This window comes from Neolamprologus multifasciatus, chromosome 12 (genome assembly GCF_963576455.1).
Source record: "Neolamprologus multifasciatus chromosome 12, fNeoMul1.2, whole genome shotgun sequence".
Lineage (NCBI taxonomy): Eukaryota > Metazoa > Chordata > Actinopteri > Cichliformes > Cichlidae > Neolamprologus > Neolamprologus multifasciatus.
Window position 1 is genome coordinate 31,322,560 of NC_140450.1, and position 17,623 is coordinate 31,340,182.

Consider the following 17,623-nt stretch of genomic DNA (forward strand, 5'->3'; position numbering starts at 1 on the left):
CCCATTAGTCATCTAACTAATTAGGTTGCTTTTGAAGGCAATATTGTAATGTTCATCTAATCAAATTGAGATTTGAAATGTAAAAAGGGTTGATTGCATTTGCAAACAGCATATTCCATTGATATTAATTGATAGACACTGCATGTATGATATTATGATTGGGAGCTGAGTCCACCTACATTTTAAGCCTAGAATCAGCCCTGGTTTGGGGCTAAATTTTAAGGCTCATTTCCATAAACACAATCTTTGTTAGCAAACTAGCAACAAAGATTGGCTCCTCTGTTGTCAGCAAGAAGAAAGGAAGCAAGTAACTTTCATCTTAAAACTGATCTCTGTTGCTTGTGATTCTGATAAGGAGACTAACAGTAATTCAATACAAGTCAGTTCAATTCAATTTTATTTATATAGCGCCAAATTACAACAACATTTTTTCCCCTCTAATAGGCTGTTTTAGGTATGAGCAAGTTCGTTTAAAGGAGACTCTTACCCAGTGGCGGGAGGGGGGGGGGTCGTTGATCATCATATCAGTAGCATCTTTTCCTGCAGTGAGTGGAATTATCATATTTCATTACTTCAAGTAACCTTTTCAGCAGCATAATTTGTCACTGTCAGCTTTATCAGTAAGCACTGCACATATATATAGACTCCAGACATTAATTTTAATCCTTATATACATTTTAAATACAAACTTCATGGTGGCCACTGAATGAATAAGATTTAAGTAGTTAATTTGCTTTTGTTTAACTATTTTAACAAGAGCTATTTTGTTTATTTAGTTTTTCCTTTTTGAGTTAAAGAAACCATTTTAAAAAATGTCTGATTAATGTTGATTAACTGTTTTGTTGATTAAGTTTTCTGCACCTATAAGTATGACTTATGTGTATCTAGTCTGCACTTTTTTTTAAATTATTTTATCTAGTCTGCACTTGTCCACTAATATTTTGGTACATGTGGATGTGTTGGAAAAAGTTTTGATGCTAAAACACTTTGGAGCTCTTAATTGCTTTGTTCCATTTATCAGTATATTGCTCAAGTTGTGTTTATCCTTTAAGTTAAAGGAGCAACAGAGCAAAGCTGTGACACCAAGAGTGCAGTGAGTACCTGATTTGTTAACTGTCACCATAGTAGTATAGTTAGTATGTAGCAGGAAAACCTTTGAGGTGGCTATCAAGTTATCTTGCTAATTTTCTCTTCAATTTGATTCAGGTGAATTTTTATATAATCAAATTACAACAGTTCTCTCAATGCACTTTATTTATGAAGACCATCCAGTATTCTGGAAAACCCCAGACTTAGGAAGGTGTATCCATCTGCTAAAATAAACTGGAGGGTGAGGGGAGAGAGAAATGAACCCACCCACCTGAAATTTCATGGCTTTAAAGGATTAAACTCATATGTTGCTTTTATGTAATTTTTAAAAAGTAAACAAGACCGTAACAAATTTTCTGTAATATGTATAACATGTTATAACTTCCTTATCTTCAACAGAAAAATGTTAGCAAGTTACCCAAATTAAATAAAACAAAATGTTAACTTCAGAACTACATGCATGAATGTTTTTGTGCTTGTGAATAAAGAAGACACAGACGTAGTTAAATGCTTTTTGGTTAATAAATGTCTTTATTTGGCTTTGAGAGGAACATCACTGCATGAGAGAGCAGCACGTACAGTCACAGTTGTAAAGCAGAACGGTTTGGAAAGTGTCAGCACTCCTCTACTTCCCCAGAAACAAGTGAGCTGCAGGTGAAAACATGTTTCTTTTAACTTTCATTTATGATTAAGGCAATTTCTTTTTTTACTGAACACACAACAAGCAAAAATCTACTCATCCAGCAGTTATTCAAGCTCCGAGAATCAGGCCATGCATTCATATCCGTTGGTTGATTCATTTGTCAATAAAGAAATAATAAAAGCAAGGGAGATAAGTGGCCCTGCGACAGACTGGCGACCTGTCCAGGGTGTACCCCGCCTCTCGCCCTATGACAGCTGGGATAGGCTCCAGCGCCCCCCGCGACCCTGAAAAGGATAAGCGGAAGCGAATGGATGGATGGATGGGAGATAAATGATGAAGGTCAGTGACAGAAGGTGATAGAAGAAGTTATGGGGAAAATAGCCCTTTTATGTGACTCTGTATACATAAACCATAAACCCAGGAGAATCTACTCTAACAGACACTTGCAGTCTTGGCTGAGGACTGTCAGCGTCAGCACCACCTGCCTGCTCCTAACACCTACGCTCACCTTCACCTTGTTTCCTGTTTCAGCTACATGAAACCAAAGCACCACCACGTTTATGTGAGGGGAAAGAAAACAAGCTGGTGTGTGAGATGATCGGATAAAGTGCAGGACAAATGATTCAATCAAAGGGAGGAGGACTTATATTCCCAAAATATATACAGCAGCAAAAACTCTACATTTTCACACCCAGCGACTCTGTAGCAATCTACCTTTCCACCCACCCTTCCTACATGTACATTTATGTTTTTCCAGGTTTGCCAGTATTGCTGTGCTATGCTGCAGTTAAGAAGGAGGGAGAAAATTAAAGGGGGTGAAATGAAGAACTAAGCAGCGGCTAATGGAAAGGAGAGGAAGCATTCACCTGCGAAATGAGGAGTTGGGACTTCCAGTCAGGATAGAAAATTTCCTGCCTAACAGGCCGACATTCAGGAATGAGCTGGTGACACTTCATTCGATGACAAAATCTTTAACTTACAGGAATCGCCAACTTTTAAATGTAAAAATCAAATAGCACCGTAAAGTTGGACTGGCTGTTTCACATGCTCCAGGATCTGTGCGTTTCTCTTTAAAAGTCTGTGTGCTGACAGGTTTTGATTGCTCTTACTGTGAATATTAATTACCAATGGCACGTTTGCTGTTGCTTGGTCAAAAGACGGATCATTCCCCTTTTCAGACTTGTGAAACTCGGTGGCATCGTGCTAGCTTCCTGCGCTTTTCTCTGTACTCCTGCGACGTAGAGTAGTGACAGCTACAGCAGATTTATGGAAGTGATTTGAACTCTTTTGCTACTGTAGTACTAGCTAGTCTCTAAATCTCCTTTTCCATCTAATAAAGATTGAACTAATCACTTACAGAGCAAACAGAGACTGAAAAACACAGGTGTGAGGCATCTGGATTGTGCAGATGTGTGTGTGTGTCTGTGTGTGTCTGTGTGAGATGATGTGAACATGAACAGATCCATAGGTGACTGATCGTGGAACGTGGAATGCGTTATTGATGACGGTGATGACAAAAGCAGTTTAGCTCTTGCTGTTCTTCCCGGTGGGGCTCTCCTTCTTCTTCTCCTCTTTCTCTTTTGGCTTCTCCTCTTCCTCTTCCTCCTCCTCCTCACCCTCTTCGCCCTCTTCTCCCTCCTCACCGTCCTCCTCTCCCTCCTCGCCATCTTCTCCCTCCTCACCCTCCTCTTCTCCCTCCTCGTCCTCTTCTTCCGCTTCCTCTTGCTCCTCCTCTTCAGGCTTAGCTCCAGACTTCCTGTAAGCGCCGAGAGTGTAGGTGCGGGCGGACATGTAGGAAAAGCCGGGATAGCCAGACTGGACCATTGCGCCGCCGACAGAGCTGAGGCGACACTCCTCGCCTTCCAGCAGCTTCCTGTGCAGATGGAGAAACAGAGGACAAAAGGTGACGTCACCGCCTACGCTGGACGTGCTACTTTTAGATGCTCAGTGCATCCCTCTGAAGGGATCTAATGTCACCGTGATATCAGATGAAGCACCTCTGCTGTCTGTTTTGGTGCTTTTGCAGTTTTACATCATCTTATTTCAGTTGGAAGTGTCTGACTTCTCTTAGTGAAAGCATTAAAATCACATTTTAGGAAAGTAGGTGAGGGAGCACTCCTCTCGTGTGACATGAAGCAAATGTCCCAGGATCATGTTGGGATGTGTTTAAGCTACAATTTCAATTCAACTATTTATATAGCTCCAAATCACAACAGTAGCTTATATATTTTAAAGTAAAGACCCTATAATAATACAGAAGAAAAACCCAACAACCTCTATGGAGATAGTGGGAAGGAAAACGTCCCTTTTTACAGGAAGAAACCTTCAGTAGAACCAGGCTCAGGGGGGCAGTGATTTGCCACCATCAACTGGGGGTGAGGGGACAAAAGACACTGTGTAAGAGAGCTAGGGTTAATAATAACTAATGAGTAAATGCAAAGTGGTGTATAAACATATAGTTAGTGAAAAGTGGTCAATGACGAGGAAACACTCAGTGCACCATCGGAAGACCTCAGCAGCCTATATCTATTGCATCACAAGTAACATAGGATTCAGGGTCACCTGATCCAGCCCTAATTATATGCTTTATCAAAAAGGAAAGTGTGTCTCTGTGTCGTCTGTGGCTCTGCTGAGGAGGAGGGGTGGCTCAGCGGGCAGCTAGGGCTGTTCAAGTAATCAGACTCTCCCTAACGAGGCCACAGGGAGCAGAGGGGAGAGTTGTGGTGGGAACGAGACCGCTGCAAAGCTGCACAAAGCAGTCTGAAAAGATAAAGCACTGCAATAAAACATCGCCAACTCTGCAACAGTGTGTCGGGTCCTTTGTGTCACACAAAGTCTTCTGTCTAATCTTAAAAGTAGAAAAAGTAGGCATCTGTCTCCTGACTCCAAACTGGGAACTTGTTCCACAGAAGAGGGACCTACACCTACTCATTTTTAAAAGGTTTATATAAATAAAGTGGAATTTTGCACGCAGTGTGTCCTTAAAAGCAAAATCTAAATGTTAATAATAAACACTTGTCGTTATATTAATCACTTCAATAAACAAGATACAGTGTGGTTTCACTCCAAAACTCTTATAACAAAGGAGTAATAAGCACACAAATGGCGAACAATTAACATCTATGACATGATTTCAAACAGATTTATGTATTGTGTTGCAGAGATATTTGCTGAAGTTTGTTTGCAAACCAGCTGCCTTATGTAATACCTTTGTACCCCGAGATGGTGCAGTCAATCCAACAGGAGGGGAGAAGCACCACACTGAGATCATGCTTAGATTTTTCTTTTAAACAGACTATGATGCTGACCTCTTATCAGTCACTTTGAGAACCAGTCAGTGAACGAAAGAGTAAATATATTGTTGAATGAAGCTCTTGACAAGTGACCACCAGCTAGCTGCACTGAAGCTTTTTTTGCAGACAAGTATTGTATAACTTTTCCAGATGTTTTCCATCCTATGGGTATCTGGAAATGGTGGAAAATAACACCAGTTGCTACAATGGTCATGTGCTCTGAAACTGAAAGAAAAATCAGCTAAGAGAGACACGTAGCTAAAGCTCCAGAGTGGCTGCTGTGTCCCATTTTGAAACTGCCACATCCAATCCTACAATAATTGCCTTTCATGCCAGAGTAAAAGTAGGATGACAACCTCTTTGTGACTAGGAAACATCACTTATTGCCTTTTACATTGTTACGTTCCCCCCGAAGGGGTCTGGGCCTGCGAGTGAGGGGACCAGTAACAAATGAGTCCAGAACTAACATACATTTTTCTACATTTCGTGACTGATTGGAAGTAGTTGTGTTTGCTCCTCAGAGGTTGCGTGTACAACAAACTCATCCAATCAGTCTCTGGGTGTCCACCTATGACCGTGAAGTGATTGTACAGGTCACCTGGTGGTAGGTGACTTGTCTGCAAACAACTACGGTCTGATACAGTCTAAGTGCAATCACCCTCAGACAGATTGGCAAAGGTTTGCAAATAAGTGTTGTCTAATTGATAAACCCAGACAGATTGAGTGCAACTGGTTAGCAATGACTAAGATACAGATGCAAACTCATAGCAGACTTTATCTTGACACACCAAAGTCGCTTGAAGACAGCAACTGAGTGCGAGTGGTTGCAGACCTGGTCTCAGCCTTTGAAGCAATGGTTTCATAGGCGAAGATCACAAGTTCACTTGGAACAGTAATTTTGTTGCTGCTGTGATCTGCAAACACTGTTTTTCCTAGTGTGGCAGGGTGTGGTTTGTCACTCAGCTGCAGGGGATGGGTGGAGCAGCGGGTTCAGGGTCTGATGTCTGGGAAGGCTACTGGCAGATTCCTTTGTCTGCAGAGTCAAAGGAAAAGAACCTCCCCTTTCCCTTCTGTATGCTTTGTACCAATTTGCCCTTCAGCGTGTTCGGACGCCCCGCCACCTTCCAGTCCCTCAGGGTACTGCGTCTGCACGCTGCATATCCTGCCACCTATCTGGATGACATCATCATCCACAGTGACACCTGGGTCACCATGTGCAGCGGGTGGCTGCAGTCTTGGAGTCCCCGAGCCCCTGCTCTACACGTCTAACTTTTCCCTCCCTTTTATTCTACACACTGATGCTTCAAACAGAGGGCTGGGTGCCATGTTATCCCAGCAGGTAAGGGTGGGGGAGGTTGATCACCCCGTTGTGTACATCAGCAGGAAACTGTCAGAACGGGAGGCCAGCACAGTGGGCAGTGGTACATGGAGAAGGAGTTCCTGGCCATCCGGTGGGCGGTCGATTCTCCTCCTTATTACTTCTAGGGCCATCCATTCACCCTCTCTCCAGATCACACCCTGCTGCTGTGGCTCCATCGCATGAAGGATGCCAATGTCCAGATCACCCCCCACGGTTGTAACTGGCTCTCCAGCCTTATAAGTTCAAGGTAGTCCAAAGGCCAGAGGCACAGATGGTTGGAGCAGCAAGTTTGTGGTGTGGTGTCAGTGGAGCCTGACCCACACGGCTGACCCCCATCATCTAATCATGCTCTCTCTTTTGAGTAGGACACCGGGACCTACTGGTGTGCAGTGTGTGCTATCTATGCTGTGCTTGAGACATCAGCTGAAAAGCTGCACAACCAAAGGTGTGGCGATACGAAAACCCCCCACTGTAAATAAACATTGAACCTTCTGGCAACGTTGTGTGCATCGAGTCCTTTGTCACACCTAGGTTTATAACATACTGTGCTATTATTATTGTATGTATGTTTTCAGCTTAGTTCAACCTGCCCAAATGATGACTGCTGTTCTGTTTGTAATATTACAGACCTGTACGCAGCAATCTCAATATCCAGTGCCATCTTAACATTCAGTAGGTCCTGGTATTCACGTAGATGACGAGACATTTCTCCTTTCGTACTACGCAGGGCAGCTTCCAGCTGCTGAATGGTATCCTGTATGCACAAACAGACACATGCACATATTAGCCAGCATTAGCCTTATGTGACCTATGGCTTTTATTATTAACTCCTCAATTTTGTTAGCTACTTTTTGGTTGTTTTTGTCTGTAAATAATACGGTAAAGTCTTTTTTAAGGTTTCTAACAATTAGCTTAATAAAGGTATAAAAAAATACAATTATTTACATACCTGCATCTCACCAATTTCATTGTTATGGTGATCTTCCATCTCTGCAATCTGCCTCTCCAGAGCTTCATTGTGGCCCCTGAGGGCCTCAATCTCCAGGGTCCGGGCCTGCACCTGTCTGCGGTATTCGCTCAGCTCCTCCTTGGAGTGCTTGATGGCATCTTGGTTGCGGGCAGCCGCCTCGGTCACACTGGCAAACTTGGAGCGGTACCATTCCTCTGCCTGGGACTGGTTCCTAGCTGACAGGCTCTCATACTGGGCCCTGATGTCCTTCAGGGCTGCAGCCAGGTCAGGTTTGCTGATATCCATCTCCACTGACACCTTGATTCAAAAAAGTAGAAAGTAAAAATTGTTTGTGTTTACTGTATATGTTGAGTTTACAACTGTAAATAAAATGTAGCAATTTTTTTTAAAATCACTCATCCTTATATTTAAGAGATGCACAGTTATAAGCTGTGTACATTTCGAAAACTGCTTTAGCTCACTGATTAAGAATTATAAGTTCATTTTGATCCCGATCAACCATATTATTATATAATGTGGAACCATCATTTTCCACAAACACAGCTTGTTTGAATCTCTGGCTCATGCTGGAAAAGTTTATGCTTTTAATACTCAGTGGGTAAATCTTAGTGTTTCTCTGATTGGATGTCTGTTCTTTGAAAAGTGGTGACTGTAACAACAAACTGCTGAAATCACTGTCACCGTGGATGACAAACAAAGCCATTCTAACTCTGGCTTATCTGCAGCTATTAACCTGATGAAAATATCAGCGTGTCATTGTGAATTTCTTTTAAATACTGAATACTGTTAATGCATGTTAATGCGCTTGTGCTGCAGTTAAACTACCCTCTTCTCTAGCGCCGCAACATAAATGTTTACGGTGAGCGGTGTGCTGATGAGCTGGTGGACTGCGGCGCTGATGAATGGACTGCTGACTCAGACATCTCTGCTGCAGAAAGCTGTGCTGTCAATGGCTTTTATGGTACTCACATTCCCCACAGGGGGGAAAAATGAGAACCCCTGGAGAAATCTACCTAGCAACCACCAGTTCGTTACTAACTTAATAAGCACAAGCTCGCAAAGGACGTCGCTTCACATAAAGACAAGTTTCACGCAAATCTTCTTCTTTTTATCTTGCTCTGTCGACAGCGGGACATAAATAACATCCCAATAAACATGAAAATAACTCACTCTTGAGCATAAACTCGAGCTATGCGCGTCACACGTGGCTAGAACAAAGTGGGAAATGGTTTGAACCGCCATACTGCCCTATGAAGGCAGTTTATCACGTTAATATGTAACCTACACGAAACTAGCGCTAGAGTTTGTCCTGCCTGGGACGACCACACCCCTGCGCTATTTCTCCGCATTTTCTCCCCCTCTGCCCCCCCCCCCCCCCCCCCCCCTTTTAGGAAATAGTAGCAAGCTAACGGCGGGTCTTACAGTAGTTTACATGAACTTTATAGTTGACCTTGGTGCAAAGCAGGTAGCCTATCTCTCCGCTGTCGCACTCTTATAATGTTAGTCTGTTGTCTGGGCAATTCTCTACACGAAACGACCGAAAAACAGACACTTCAAAAACAGCTTTAAGTTGGCACGAGGGGGCGTGAGCACAGGAGCGCGCGGGACACCGCAGGGACGCTCGCGACTCTCCTGCTTTCAGAGAGTGAGGGAGGACAGCGCGTGGTGCTGAAACGGAACTGCAGTGCCATTAATTTTCATGTGCGCGCCGTTCAGCACGTCGAAGCGACGTAGAAAAGACGACTGCCGACAGACTTTTACACCCTAACACATCTGTAGGTCATCTGTAGGGTTTGTTGTTGTGTTGAGTGCAACAAATTAACAAGTTCCTCTGTTGTGCATTACAGACGTTGTAGTTTGTTTGTGGCCACTAAGGTGATTATGAAATGTAAAAACACTCAAGCTTGGAGACCACCTGTGTTCGTGGGTAACACTGTGTTTCTGGTGATATTCTGTGGCTTTAAAACTAGTGGTTAATCGCATTTCTGACCAGTTGACCGTCGGCGGGTGTAATCCTTGCGTGTCTACGGGCAGGCCGTCAGACCCCCGTGGGACGTGTACCTGTGTGGCCTGCAGTGAACCCTGGAGATCCTGCAGCTCCTCCTCGTGGACTTTCCTCAGGAAGGCGATCTCATCCAGGAGCAACTCCACTTTCTTCTCCAACTCCAGGCGCGCCAGGGTGGCGTCGTCGACGTCCTTCCGGTAGCCCTTCAGGGTGTTCTCCGCCTCCTCCCGCAGCCTGCTTTCTTCCTCGAACTTCTCCTTCATGCGCTCCAGCGTGTCGTTCATCTGCACGCAGTCCAGGTGCATCTGGCTCTTCTCGTGAGTCAGCTCTTCCACGCGCGCTCGCAGCTCGCGGATCTCCTGCTCGTAGAGCTCGTGCAGGCGAGAAGGCTCGCTGTTGCGCTGGCGCAGCAGTGTGACCTCGGCCTCCAGGATTTTGTTTTGCTGCTCCAGGTTGTGCACCTTCTCGATGAAGGACACGAAACGGTCGTTGAGGCCCTGCAGCTGCTCCTTCTCGTTGGTGCGGATGATCTTGAGCTCGTTGGTGACCGCGGTGGACTGGGTCAGGTCCACCGCGTGGTCCGGCATGGAGGAGAAGACCCGGCCGGGGGCCGCTGTCCGGCGGTAGGTGGTGGAGGAGGAGATCGCTGAGGGGGAACCATAGGTGCGGTGGCTGCTGCGATACCCCGCAGAGTGCAGGCGGGACGGGCTGCTGCTACCCAGGCCGACGCGACCGGAGCGCGGGGCATCTCCGAAGATCTTCCGATAGGAGCTGCTGTAAATCTCGCTGGAGTAACTCATGGTTCCTTCACCTCGGTTGAATTGGGCCGATGCCTTTGCTCTGCACAGGGAAGCGTGTGTGCGTGTGTGTGGAGTTCAGGAGTGTGACAGGATGAGTGTGTGTGAGAGAGAGAAAGTGAGATGCGAGTGATGTCTGCCCGGGACAGGTGCTTTTATAGGGAAGGCGCCGGCGCATCATTTGACGCAGCAACAACAGAAGACGAGGGGAAACCTGCAAGCTTTTGCAGAAAGCCTCCACCCTCTGGGGAGACACGAAGTCACTCATGCATCTCCTCCTTTCCGCCCTGCAGCTCCAGCTCAACAAAATCACACTCAACGACGAGCAGGTTTCTGCACGGTCTTTGCTGTCCGTGCCCGAACTGAGATCATTAAAATCTAACTTTTTCTTTTCAAGTTACCAACTACTGATCGCACTTAGTGCCACCCGGATAAACACATCGTAACACAAACACAGACACAGGTGTAATCTGAATTACAGCACATTCATTATGCACTTATCTATGGTGTTCACTGTAACTGCAGTATTTTTTTTTCCTGCGCCGTCGCAGCAGAATGGGAAATGGGATCGATGTACAGAGCTTTGCCCAGAGTGTGTTTTGGTGGTGCTGCAGTCTGCAGTCAGCCCCCCCCCCCCCTCCCGACCACTGCAGTGTGGGAAGACGGGATAATATCACATTAGTGTCAAAAATGTGCGTAAAGTGTGTATTTTTTACGCACTCCTATGTTTCAGTGCTGCGCAGAGCGGTCTCTGGCCTTGGTCCTGATCTAGGCTGGAGACAGAGGCGAAGGACCACGCCCCTGCAAAGTACAGGACACCCACCCGCGGGACCGCAGCCTCAACAGCTCCGAACAGCACAGGAGGCGCCTCCAGTGCTGCTGCTCAAGCTGCCTGTCTGGAACAGATCCCAAGCGCAGACATCGCCAGGTCATCTTAAATCACCTTAAACTACTTTCCACTGGTCTCTTTTCCCCCACAAATTATTATCAAACAGGGGTCAGTGAAGAGTTGCCATAGTCTAAAGTTACAGAACAGTGTTAAGTGAGCAGAAATTGATATTTTATTTAGCTTTATGAATTTGATTGGATTTATTTATTTATCTGCAAATTTGGAAAACAGTGACTTTTAAATAGAACTATTTGCACTGTAGCAAATTATTGTCACATATCATCGGACTTGTTGTTTGGAATGCAAAATTCCTTTTTAATAAGTCACACTGATTTCAGTCAAACCTTTCCAAAGTTGATGCACTGAATTAATCACACGTCATGAGTGACGAAACTTCTCGAATGCAGTTTTTTCCTGAGGGCAGCAGGGGGCGCCCACTCTGGCTGTAAAGGCTAGGCAGATTGTATAGATGTATATGAGAAAATGACCCTGAAGTACACTCTATTACCTCGGTTGATGTCCACAAATGCTAGTTCGGTCTTATTAAATATAACATGATACTTATTTTGTAAATTATAGCCCACCTATAGCTTCCCATGTAAACACTTGGCTAAACCAAACATGTCGATTGAGTGATGTGAGTAAAGCAGCAGCCCAAAGAAGCTTCGTAGTGGAATAAACATTAAAGCAGGGATTCTTTATCTTGCCTTACTTGTAAGCTATATAGTTGTGAGAATGATGGCTCAAAGAGCTCACCTCAACTCTTCAAAACACCAGCCAACAACCAAAAAAGGAATTCCATGACACATACCTTTATCTTTTATATACAGACTGTGCTCAAAATTGAATTTTATGTGACCACTTTCACTATAAAATCTAAACCTTTTGCTTGAATATGCTTGAATGTGTAGGTAAACACACCTGAACACTGTGGGAAGTGTCTCAGGGCTGAAGCAGATGTGTCACAGTTTTAATAAGGAGATGAAGATTTTTGAAAACAACTAATTTTGAAATAAGCTCATAGCTGAAGAAAGAACAAAAATCTTGAAAATCTGTGTCCATTTGCCCCTGTAGTTTCTAATGAGACAAACAGGTCTTAAAGAAAATTGAGAAAATAAAGTTTATAGTCTAAATATAACAAAATGTTATATTTTAAAGAAGTGGAGCAAAGATACAGCTAAACCACTTTTCAGATCCATTTGATGTTGATTTTGATCCAGGCCTTTCCACAAATCATGTAGTTTAAATAAATATTAATAATATTATCAAAAATCTGAATAAAGATGATGTTTTTCACTTTAACTTTCGTATTTTATTTGATGAATGCATGAACACAGACAGAGAGACATTTTAATCACTAGGGGGCAACAAAGCACCAATGTTACACTCCTGAGCTCACAGTCTGAACTGATGCTGAGCATGTGTAAACAAAAACGTCCTTATTACAGTATCCTTTAATTCCCTCATGTTCATGACCGCAGCTGTAATGTGGATCGTGTTTTTGAGCTCTCCTGGGAAGATGCCCGGGCCTTTGATAGAAGGCAGTGATGATCTGGTGAAGGTTCAAAGTCACTGAGCTGGGATGTAAAACTTCAACACAGTGGGCATCTGTGTGTGTGTGTGTGTGTGTGTGTGTGTGTGTGTGTGTGTGTGTGTGTGTGTGTGTGTGTGTGTGTGTGTGTGTGTGTGTGTGTGTGTGTGTGACAGTGAGGGACCTTGGCTCTTCCATCATTGTGACCATCAGTGGCAACAAAAGGGCCTATTGATGCAGGGCACTGGTGACTCAGCAGGAAATATCAGGTACCCACAAATATCTGAATTCTGTGCTTGTGTCTCCTCCCTGCCCACTTTTGTAGTTGCCATTCAGCACAGTAACAGCACGTACACCAGCTGTATTTAAATAAGCTTTGTTAAAAGCATCATAATCTTTGATATCAATTCCTCATTTTCTGTCTGCATTTACTGCAGTTTCAAAAACCTTCAGTTCAACGTGCAGGTGAAATGTGCAGAGCTTTTTTAATATAAAAACAGGGACGCATTCATTCGGAGGCATCAGTGCAATGAAGTGCAAGCAAGACCAGTGGGGAGGATGTTCTTTGCCTGCAGTCAGTCCCGCCAGGTGGATTTTCTTTTATGCTGGAGATGCACTGGGGTGTTTTATGGCAAAATAACAGAAAGAGGGCGCTGTTCTTCCAGCAAAAGCAGGAATGAAGCTTCCAGGGTTTGTAGCAAATGGTGGAACAATTGAAAGGTTGGCGGAATAATAAAAAAAATAACTTGTTAGGTATGAAAAGGCAAACAAGCAGGAGATGCCAGGTAATAAATCTCTCCGACACATTACTTGAGGAAACAGCTCGTGTTAATAATGACTGCGTTCCATTTTACTTACCCTGATTTATTATGCATGCTGGTTCACTGGCATTGCTTACTGGGGCAGTTAATGGAACCAAGCCATCATTCATTTTATTAGTTACACTTCTGCTGGCTGTGCTTTGACCAGTCACAATATCTGCCATTATGAAGGCCCCCCGTTAGGTTTCTTAGCAACATTTCCGGTACACTGCAGTTGGCTGTTTGAAAATAAGCCGCTGTGTCTAATAGCTTATTATAAAAATCACAAACAGGCAATATGTGGGCAGCTGTAATGTGGGGAAAATGTTCTGCATGCCAACTGGGAAACCTTTATGTCTCGCAGCCCAGAGTGATTACTAGCTATTAGCATTTTAATGATGTGATGGATAGCTTAGTGCAGACGCTGGTGAGGAATAAATGTCTGATTTAAGATTGAAGAGCTACTGTTGCTGTGTTTTTATAGCTGGTAAAAAACACACATATCTAATCTTATCAAATGCTCAAGTACAAGAGTGTAGCACACAGTGAAACAGTTGTTCAAGCTTAGAAGTTCACCTGTAGGCTATAGACCACACAATATTACATACAGCTTTGCACTATGAAAACACATTAGACGTGACAGTTTGAGAGGTGGCTCAAGACTGTGCAAAAGTCTTGAGCCAATCCCTGTACCAGCGCTCTCATAAAGACTTCTGTAACTGAAGAGAATAACTGCTAATCATGAGCTGGACTTTGTATTTGTGTTATTTTGATTCTGACTTGTTTTATTCTGTTTTATGTGTTTTGATGTTACATGTGATGTTTACCTCGTAGCATGGTAATGGTGTGCCTTCTTGGCTAACCCTCCTTTTAAAACGAGATGTTAATCCCAAGGGCCCCCGGTTAAATAAAGGTTAAAGGAATACTTTTGTCTGTTAAGCCACTCAACCTATGAATCTTTTAAGCATAAAAAGGCACCTAACTCAACTCGAGGAACCAGTGTCGTGTCTAGACATGGTAACAGACAATGTAGCAAAGAATTGAAACTCTATTTTTAAGCACTTTGTCACAGTCTGATGCAAAAACACACACTTTGTTCCCCTTTGTTAGTTTTCTCTATGAAAAGTGCACACAGTTCGACAGGCATAAAAACAGCATTTTTGCACCAACAAGGAGATCCCAGAAGATCTGTTTGCTGAAAACTTGGCATGTCTTAGTATGCTGTGCTGCGTGTCTTTAAAAAAAAAATGAAGAAACTGCATGTGTGGAGGACAAAAGTTTTTCCTTCTCACTGTCGCCAAAGTGCTTGCTCATAGGGAGTCATATGATTGTTGGGTTTTTCTCTGTATGTATTATTGTAGGGTCTACCTTGCAATATAAAGCGACTTGAGGCGACTGTTGTTGTGATTTGGCGCTGTATAAATAAAAATGAATTGAATTGAATCATTTCCTTAAGGCTATGTCCACACGTACACGGGTATTTTTGAAAACGGAGATTTCCCGTTTTCGTTTTAAAAAATACGTAAAGGCAGAAATGAAGGAAAACGCTGCTAGGAACATGCCAAAGCAGCAGGTGGCGCTATATTCCTAACCGTGTAGAAATGTTGGCCAATCAGAAGTCTAGAAGCCTCGGCGGGAGATAGTAAACAAAGTTGGGACATAGAAGCAGAACCTATTGACTATGTGCACGTTAGCATATGCTACTTCCGGTGCGGAAACTCCTGTGGGGAGCTTTGTTTCCGGTGTCCTATTCGCGCCCTGTTTATTGTCCAAAACAAGTTAAGCAAATAAATAAATAAAGCGGCGATTTACATTTCTATAGATGTCTCGGGCATTTACCCAATATATCTGTAAATGATGTTCATCGACTTGTCGATATTTTTCCCCCACGCCTCAGGGGAAAAGAGAAAATGGATTCAAATGTTATATTTCTCAGCTGTCCCTCGTTTATCGCGGGTGTTATGTTCTAAAAATAACCAGTGATAGGTGAAATCAAGTAGCCAATTTTATTTTTTGACGGTGCAAAACGTTTCGTGGACATCGTGGACATACAGCACTGCACTTCAGAGTCACACTGCTAGCGATAGATGCAGCGATTCTGTACAGGAGAGACGGAGGAGATCGTCTGCAGCGATCAGGACGCAGGATGTAAAAAAGCATGCAAACTTGCACTAAAAAATCTGCGAAACAGCGAGGTGAAAGGTGAACCGCGTTATAGCGAGGGACCGCTGTAATTTTGAAGGTAAGTCACAACATACCCTTCGTAAATACTAATGTATAGAAACCATTACCAGCAATCATTAATTTTTTGTGTGGGAAAACCAGGAAGTTAGCATTTTCTCCTGGTTTGAGACCGGATGTGGGGTTGTACATTTTCGGTAGCTTTACTTTGCGGTCAATCGCTACTGCGAAGATATACTCCAAAATTGATGTCCAAAACTCGAAAACGGAACGATCGCGTTAAGTTACAAAGAGCAGAAGGTGGGAACACTCACCACTGTTGTGTCATAAAAATCTAATGATCAATTTTGACGTTTAAAGAGTTTAAATCGATCAGTTGTTTACATCACTCAACACAAGCAGAACTGCATCACTGCAGCAGAAGACACTTCGTCCACATTCAGAAGCACATCTCTGTATAGTGACTGGTCTTATGATTTAAACAGGCAAATGTTCAGCATTCAAACTACAGGTGAACAATAGTCAAACCAGGTGTTTCCCCCATTATGTTGATATCAGCTAGTCAAGTACACACCTACACAGCATGTTAACAAACCGTGAAAAAAAGCCACACAAAAAATGAATGATTGCTGGTAACGGTTTCTATACATTAGTATTTACGAAGGGTATGTTGTGACTTACCTTAAAAATTACAGCGGTCCCTCGCTAATAACGCGATTCACCTTTCACCTGGCTGTGAGATTTTTTCGTGCAAGTTTGCATGCTTATTTTTTTTACATCACATTGTCCTGCGTCCTGATCGCTGCAGACGATCTCCTCCGTGACGTCTCTCCTGTACAATACAGAATCTCTGCATCGATCGCTAGCAGTGTGACTCTGAAGTGCTGTATGTCCACAATGTCCACGACACGTTTTGCAGCGTCAAAAAATAAAATTGGCTAATTGATTTCACCTATCACTGGTTATTTTTAGAACATAACACCCGCGATAAACGAGGGACAGCTGAGAAATATAACATTTGAATCCATTTTCTCTTTTGCCCTGAGGCGCGGGGGAAAAATATCAACAAGTTGATGAACATTATTTGCAGATATATTGGGTAAATGCCCGAGACATCTATAGAAGTGTAAATCGCCGCTTGATTCATTCATTTGCTTAACTTGTTTTGGACCGTAAACCAGGCGCGAATAGGACACCGGAAACAAAGCTCCCCACAGGAGTTTCCGCACCGGAAGTAGCATATGCTAACGTGCACATAGTCAATTCGTATGTGTGGAGGGACAGTAACTGTGTGTGTATATGTAAGCATTTAAACACTGCAGAGAGTACAATTAACAGTAACAGTATTGTCAATAACGTGGCGCACACTGTGACGTCAAAAAAGGCGCACACCTTTGACGCTGCGTTTTCTCCGTTTTTCTCGTCCACACGTAAATGCAAAAACTGAGTTTTAGAAAATATCCACCCTGACTGGAGTTTTTAGAAATCTCCGTTTTCAGTGACCGAAAACGCCATTTACGTGTGGACGAAAGGTGCAAACGCATAGAAAAATCTGCGTTTTCAAAAATACCCGGGTACGTGTGGACATAGCCTAAGAAACATAAAAAAATCCAGCAAAGACCTGATACAGGTTCAAGGCTTTTGCACAGTACTGTAAATCTTTTGTAGTTCTTTCTTCTTCTTCTTTGATACCTGGTTAGCATTATCGCAGCTACCTGCTGTTATTCATTAATGAAACTCGGCTAGCTAGCTGAATCCAACAAATGTCTTTCAAAGTGCCACATAAATATCCAAAATATCCAAATATTAACTTTAACTAATATTAACTTTTTCCAATGTAACTTTTTGACTATTTCTACTTGCTTTTAACAGGACAAGTAAAAATAAGTGTCACTCAGAAACTGTTCGTAAACTGTAATAGATGGTGATTTTCACCTATTTGAAGAAGAAGAAAATATTTGCTTCTCTTTGAAGTACTACCTGTTTTTAATATGACATACTTAAAGAACATACTTCAAGTACAAATGACATTTCTTTTCATAATTTAAATATATTAAAAGCAACA

The 17,623-nt window shown here is 43.1% G+C and overlaps 1 protein-coding gene across 1 annotated transcript; it reads right to left on the reverse strand.

Moving 5' to 3' along the window:
• Positions 1-1,600: 1,600 nt before the first annotated feature.
• On the reverse strand, positions 1,601-10,336 carry neff1 (neuronal intermediate filament family member 1). The gene is made up of 4 exons (XM_085180869.1): positions 9,417-10,336; positions 7,335-7,652; positions 7,015-7,139; positions 1,601-3,605 (listed from the first exon to the last, which is right to left on the reverse strand). Exons 1-4 carry the CDS (start codon positions 10,158-10,160, stop codon positions 3,257-3,259), a joined length of 1,536 nt encoding a protein of 511 aa, XP_085036995.1. The 5' UTR covers positions 10,161-10,336; the 3' UTR covers positions 1,601-3,256.
• Between the last annotated feature and the right edge of the window lie 7,287 nt (positions 10,337-17,623).

Excerpts from the sequence above, each read along its gene's own strand:
- neff1 (XM_085180869.1), bottom strand. The coding sequence starts at position 10,160 with ATGAGTTACTCCAGCGAGATTTACAGCAGCTCCTATCGGAAGATCTTC. Across the intron at positions 7,653-9,416 it reads GTTCACTGCAGGCCACACAG|GTGTCAGTGGAGATGGATAT; the intron begins GTACACGTCCCA and ends TTTTGAATCAAG. Across the intron at positions 3,606-7,014 it reads ATTGAGATTGCTGCGTACAG|GAAGCTGCTGGAAGGCGAGG; the intron begins GTCTGTAATATT and ends CCATCTGCACAG.